This window comes from Pinus tabuliformis, chromosome 7, assembly GCF_031772625.1.
Source record: "Pinus tabuliformis cultivar Carrire ecotype Pingquan chromosome 7, CPIR1, whole genome shotgun sequence".
Classification (NCBI taxonomy): Eukaryota; Viridiplantae; Streptophyta; class Pinopsida; order Pinales; family Pinaceae; genus Pinus; species Pinus tabuliformis.
In genome coordinates, this window is record NC_142293.1 from 451478866 (window position 1) to 451486168 (window position 7303).

Genomic DNA, 7303 nt, shown 5'->3' on the forward strand with positions numbered 1-7303 from the left:
AAAATTGCTTGCAGAGGCCTCCAAGCGGATAAAACTAGGTGGAATGGACAATTTGAACCCAATTTTGAAAGGCAGATGAAGCCACAAACAGGGAACTTCAACTTACCAAAGTAATCTCTGTCCATAAACCCTTATAGCCATGATCAACCCCCCACAATCTCTTGCTTGATGTATGATTCAACAAAGAAAAAAGTCGTCCTTGAGCTTCTATTAATATAGACAATAAGTTGGAAACCATATAAAATTTAGAAGAAATAATTTGTTTTTTCATATGTTTTCGCCAATAAACTGTTTTCACCTGAGCCATTTCAAAAGTTCAAAAAAATTAGGATATCAAACTACTCTTTTACAACTTCTTCTCATCTAGTACATTAAGAAAGAATAACTCCACTTATTCATTAATAAAATGGATGTCCTTTTTAGATTGAAAATAGGACTAATAGGACTAATATCTATAAATAAAATGATCAAAATTGTTAAAAAAATAAGTCTTGATTCATGAACTTTGATTCATGTTAATATGTTATGTGCTGGTTATGCTTTCATGTTCTCTGTGCTCAACAAATTCCTGATTAAGGTTGCTCTATGCTTATGCAAACAACAGTAGTTGGAAACTTAGTATCTATATATCGTAATCAACATATTTCAAAGTTCAAACTACATTTCATGAAGCAGGTGTTGGTTGTGAGGAAGGATTTTGGAGCAGTTGTTGCATATTATTTAGATCTGTGTCATCCAGATCGAGTGAAAGGAATTGTAATGTTGGGTATACCTTACTTGAAACCTGGAGGACTGGATAAATGGGACTCAGCTCCTAAAGGCATCTATTTTAGACATTGGCAGGTACGTTTTCTCCCCTCTCTATGCTTAAAATATGCATTGAACAAGGAAATTTGTATCATAATCCAGGTTCTTCTTTAAATAATGGTAGTAACCCTCATGGAATTTTCTGAATGTCTCCTTTGGATTCATTATTATAGGAACCCAGGAGAGGCTTGGCAGATCTTGGGCGTTTTGATGTAAAAACAGTGGTAAGGAATATATATACTCTTTTCTCTAGTAGTGAACATCCCGTGGCAGAAGATGGTAAGGAGGTAATGGATCTCTATGATCCTTCCAAACCATTTCCACCATGGTTCACTGAGGATGATCTTCAGATGTATTCAAGCATGTATGAGAAATATGGTTTTGTGTTCCCTATGCAAGTCCCATACCTCTGCAGCAAAAGGTAAACCTTGGTTTTCCCTTTGCTTTCATTTCATTATAAATCACTATAAACTTACCCTTTGCTTTCATTTCATTATAAATCACCATAAACTTACAGAGACTCAAGTTTGATCTTCGTTTTGAACATTTAATTTACAGGGATCCTCGGAGATTGACCCTTTTCAATGAACGCACTATTCAAGCTCCTTCCCTTGTGATCATGGGTACCAAGGATTATTTTCTAAAATTTCTGGGAGTGGAGTATTATGTCAATAGTGAGATGGTAAAGTCTATTGTGCCCAATCTAGAGATCATTTTTTTCCAGAAGGAAGACATTTTGTCCAAAAACAGTTTTAAGAAGAAATGAATAAACTTCTCCTTGGCTTTTTGAATCAGCACCTGTGAGTGGATATCAATGAAAGAAGAATATGTAAGGCACATAGCATTAATATTAGAACCTTGGTTTTCCCTTTGCTTTCATTTCATTATAAATCACCATAAACTTACAGATACTCAAGTTTGATCTTCATTTTGAACATTTAATTTACTGGGATCCTAGGAGATTGACCCTTTTCAATGAACACACTATTCAAGCTCCTTTCCTTGTGATCATGGGTACCAAGGATTATTTTCTGAAATTTCTGGGAGTGGAGTAGTATGTCAACAGCGAGATGCTAAAGTCTGTTGTGCCCAATCTAGAGATCATTTTTTTTCCAGAAGGAAGCCATTTTGTCCAGGAACAGTTTCGAGAGGAAGTGAATAAACTTCTCCTTGGCTTTCTGGATCAGCACCTATGAGTGGATATCAATCAAAGCAGAACATGTAAGGCACAAAGTATTAATATTAGAACATTGATATTAGAACCTTGGTTTTTCCTTTTCTTTCATTTCATTATAAATCACCATAAACTTACAGATACTCAAGGTTGATCTTCGTTTTGAACATTTAATTTATAGGGATCCTGGGAGATTGACCCTTTTCAATGAACGCACTATACAGCCGAATTGGTAACCAAAGAAATACAAGTTGAGGACTTTCAAATCTGCCTGGAGCAATCTCAACTATAATATTTATCACCAAGAGTAGGTTGCCCCTAACCATAGTCAACTGGTCAACTTCATGTTATGCAGTGTGCCAGTAACGCCTTTGGAGATGGCCACCGACTATTACTTTTACGACTTTGAAATATCAAATTCTCATCATGATGATTTGCACAATGCCTGATTCAATCAGCATAGATTTACAGATATATCTTTCATTTGTGTAATTTACAGAGAAATGCAGAGACATATCTATTGGATTTTCAAAATTGTTTTAACCTTCGTTATTGTTTTCACCGAATGCTTGAAGTAGGCTGCACCTCTAGATTTGGTTAGGTTTACTACCCACCAAAAGCATTTGGAGGATAATAATTTTGTTTTTCTGTATCCATTGCGCTTTCAAATAAGTCTAACAATCAATTTGTCAGAGCATAAAGTGCACACATATTATTTTTATTTTTTTAAAGTGCAGTAAGTCCAATCCAAGCAACCCAACTATGAACTATTAAATCCCTACCATACAGGCCAATCGGCCTATATCAACCGCATGTAGTTGTGTTAGTTTATTTATATAGAACAATATACATTTATTTTACATCGCGACCATGAATTTTAAAAAATATAGAATGTACACTGGAATTGATTGCATTTGGATGTGGATCTGTAGAACCTCCATGAGTGACGAGCTTAAATAGTGTGTTACCCAATCCCAATTTTGATGAATTTGTTGAAGATGAATACTGTGTCCGACAGTCGAGGATACGAACACATAGTTCATAAAATAGCTTAGGAGTTCCTTGATTCACACAACGGATATATATCTCAAGCTCAACCAGGTTGGGGTCTCCCAAAAATTTAGTGCTTTCTATCAAAAAAAACTTATTTCTACTTACTGATCTATTATCATGTGTTGTCATTAAATCTTTTGATAAGTTGTGAGGGACATCCAACATACAGATAAAGGCGTCAAGGTTGTGACCGATAACAGTTCAACTTATCAAACCAAACTTATCATTGTTTATGTCAGCATTGGAGTTCTTCAAACCAAACTTATCAATTTTAAACCTGATCTGCTTGTATGTATTATAAGCCCTCTGATCATGGCATTTACAATAAGTTCTTAGATTAAGAAGATTATATTTTTCTTATTTCTCTGAACTACTCTGCACAGCTGTGGAAACTGCTGTCAATATATAGATGGGATATGGTTATCTACTCCAAGATCTTTATGAAGTTTTCTTCTAAATTCTGGCCCACTGGGCATGGCACATAATTTTTCATTTATGCCCATGAACAAAGAGTTTACTACAATTTCTAGCAGGTATTCTATTTTACTTTGTCTATCCTAGGTATTTAGTTTGTTTTAGACATTGGCAGGTATGTTTTATCCCATCTCTGTGCTTAAAATATGCATTGAACAAGGAAATTTGTATCATAATACAGGTTATTCTTTAAATAATGATAGCAGCCCTCATGGAATTTTCTGAAAGTCTCCTTTGGATTCATTATTACAGGAACCCGGGAGAGGCTTGGCAGATCTTGGGCATTTTGATGTAAAAACGATGGTAAGGAATATATATACTCTTTTCTCTAGTAGTGAACTGCCCATGGCAGAAGATGGTAAGGAGGTAATGGATCTCTATGATCCTTCCAAACCATTTCCACCATGGTTAACTGAGGATGACCATCAGATGTATTCAAGCCTGTATGAGAAATCTAGTTTTGTGTTCCCTATGCAAGTCTCATACCTTTGCAGCAAAAGGTAAACCTTAGTTTTCCCTTTGCTTTCATTTCATTATAAATCACCATAAACTTACAGATACTCAAATTTGATCTTCGTTTTGAACATTTAATTTACAGGGATCCTAGGAGATTGACCCTTTTCAATGAACGCACTAGTCAAGCTCCTTGCCTTCTGATCATGGGTACCAAGGATTATTTTCTGAAATTTTTGGGAGTGTAGTATTATGTCAATAGTGAGATGCTAAAGTCTGTTGTGCCCAATCTAGAGACCATTTTTTTTCCAGAAGGAAGCCATTTTGTCCAGGAACAGTTTCCACAGGAAGTGAATAAACTTCTCCTTGGCTTTCTGAATCAACACCTGTGAGTGGATATCAATCAAAGAAGAACATGTAAGGCACAGAGTATTAATATTAGAACATTGATATTAGAAACTTGGTTTTCCCTTTGCTTTCATTTCATTATAAATCACCATAAACTTACAGATACTCAAATTTGATCTTCATTTTGAACATTTAATTTACAGGGATCCTGGGAGATTGACCCTTTTCAATGAACGCACTAGTCAAGCTCCTTGCCTTCTGATCATGGGTACCAAGGATTATTTTTTGAAATTTCCGGGAGTGGAGTATTATGTCAACAATGAGATGCTAAAGTCTGTTGTGCCCAATCTAGAGACCATTTTTTTTTGAGAAGGAAGCCATTTTGTCTAGGCACAGTTTCTAGAGGAAGTGAATAAACTTCTCTTGGCTTTCTAAATCATCAACTATGAGTGGATATCAATCAAAGAAGAACATGTAAGGCACAGAGTATTAATATTAGAACCTTGGTTTTCCCTTTGCTTTCATTTCATTTTAAATCACCATAAACTTACAGATACTCAAGTTTACAGGGATCCTCGGAGATTGACTCTTTTCAATGGACGCACTATTCAAGCTCCTTCCCTTGTGATCATGGGTACCAAGGATTATTTTCTGAAATTTCCGGGAGTGGAGTATTATGTCAACAGTGAGATGCTAAAGTTTGTTGTGCCCAATCTAGAGATCATTTTCTTTCTAGAAGGAAGCCATTTTGTCCAGGAACAGTTTCCACAGGAAGTGAATAAACTTCTCCTTGGCTTTCTGAATCAGCACCTGTGAGTGGATATCAATCAAAGCAGAACATGTAAGGCATAGAGTATTAATATTAGAACATTGATATTAGAACCTTGGTTTTCCCTTTACTTTCATTTCATTATAAATCACCATAAACTTATAGATACTCAAGTTTGATCTTCATTTTGAAAATTTAATTTACAGGGATCCTGGGAGATTGACCCTTTTCAATGAATGCACTATTCAAGCTCCTTCCCTTGTGATCATGGGTACCAAGGATTATTTTCTGAAATTTCCGGGAGGGGATTATTATGTCAATAGTGAGATGCTAAATTCTGTTGTGCCCAATCTAGAGATCATTTTTTTTCCAGAATGAATCCATTTTGTCCAAGAATAGTTTCCAGAGGAAGTGAATAAACTTCTCCTTCATTTTCTGAGTCAGCACCTGTGAGTCGATATCAATCAATATTAGAGCGTTGATATTAGAACCTTGGTTTTTCATTTGCTTTCATTTCATTATAAACCATCATAAACTTACAGATACTCAAGTTTGATCTTCGTTTTGAACATTTAATTTAGAGGGATCCTGGGAGATTGACCCTTTTCAATGAACGCACTATTCAAGCTCATTCCCTTGTGATCATGGGTACCAAAGATTATTTTCTGAAATTTCCAGGAGTGGAGTATTATGTCAACAGTGAGATGCTAAAGTCTGTTGTGCCCAATCTAGAGATCATTTTTTTCTAGAAGGAAGCCTTCAAGCTCATTCCCTTGTGATCATGGGTACCAAAGATTATTTTCTGAAATTTCCAAGAGTGGAATATTATGTCAACAGTGAGATGCTAAAGTCTGTTGTGCCCAATCTAGAGATCATTTTTTTCCAGAAGGAAGCCATTTTGTCCAAGAACAGTTTCCACAGGAAGTGAATAAACTTCTCCTTGGCTTTCTGAATCAACACCCATGAGTGGATATCAATCAAAGCAGAACATGTAAAGCACAAAGTATTAATATTAAAACATTGATATTAGAAAAGTCTTGAAGATACCAGGCTTCAAATAAGCATATAGATGTTCTCACCAACCAAAAGAACTCACCTCTGCAAAACATAGCCAAAGGTCCAGGAACGAGCTTGGCGAGAGGAGACATATTTTTGGCTCTCTTCCATTGATCAATCCTTCAATCATGCACATCAACAAACAGTTTCTGCAGTGGTTGATCATTTGATGTTTTCCCACCAACAAATACTGCTATCAGAACCTTATAATGCCCAAAATCTACATCAATTGTCATATAGTGAATGAACTAATTTTCTCTTTCTCACAACAACTATGATTTATTTCCATATTGAGAAAATCCTATAATAAATCCTGAAATAAATATTGTAAACCAAGTTATATAACCCTATGATAACTATTATAAACACTAAAATAGAGGTGGTTACCATGGTTGATTTACATTACCATGATTTATTTCCATATGAGAAAATCCTATGATAAATCCTGAAATAAATATTGTAAGTTATATAAACCCTACGATAAATATTATAAACACTAAAATAGAGATGGTTGGCCATGGTTGATTTACCTTCCTATAAATATCTCACACAATCCAAATGTACTCTTACAAATAGTAAGATATCTTGGCATACATATACTTTTAATTATAATTTTTTTTGAATTTAAAAATACAAATCTGAAATTATTAAAAGATACTCCTCAAAATTCAAAAAAACAAAATTTGATTAAAGTATGTGCTCTATGTCAACCAAATGTTATATTTTGGATATGGTGTGTTTGGTTTTGTTGGATTTGGTTAAAGTTTATTCAGATGTTTTTTAAAATTGTAAATTTAAGTTAGGGAAATTTCAAAATTGAAGTGTTTTAAAGAAATTTGGTTTTGTTGGATTTGGTTAAAGTTTGTTCATATATTTTTTAAAATTGTTTGTAAGTTTAAGTTGTGGAAATTTCAAAATTTAAGTGTTTTAAAGAAATTTTAAGTTGGTAAATTTATTTATACATTTGAAAACACATTTTAAATAATAAAAAATTACAATTTCACAAAAATTATATTGTTAAATTCCAACCAAAAAAACATTTACTAATTAAAATTGCTAGTAAATGGAATATGAACACTTCTATATTTTCACCAATGGAGAGTTCTCTTCTAAAACTGTCAATGACACTTACTGCATCTTTGGATGTGCTAAGTAGTTCAAGAATTTTA

General features: G+C 34.2%; 1 protein-coding gene and 1 pseudogene across 1 annotated transcript; both read left to right on the forward strand.

The window, feature by feature from the left end:
* The first annotated feature begins 694 nt into the window (after positions 1 to 694).
* Positions 695 to 2003, forward strand: LOC149247913 (epoxide hydrolase 1-like). Its single transcript, XM_089455967.1, has 4 exons — positions 695 to 843; positions 981 to 1228; positions 1366 to 1501; positions 1887 to 2003. The coding sequence occupies exons 1-4, from the start codon at positions 760 to 762 to the stop codon at positions 2001 to 2003; spliced, it is 585 nt and encodes a 194-aa protein (XP_089312093.1). The 5' UTR covers positions 695 to 759.
* A 1622-nt stretch (positions 2004 to 3625) lies between these two features.
* LOC149247914 (epoxide hydrolase 2-like) lies at positions 3626 to 4353 on the forward strand (annotated as a pseudogene).
* The last annotated feature ends 2950 nt before the right edge of the window (positions 4354 to 7303 follow it).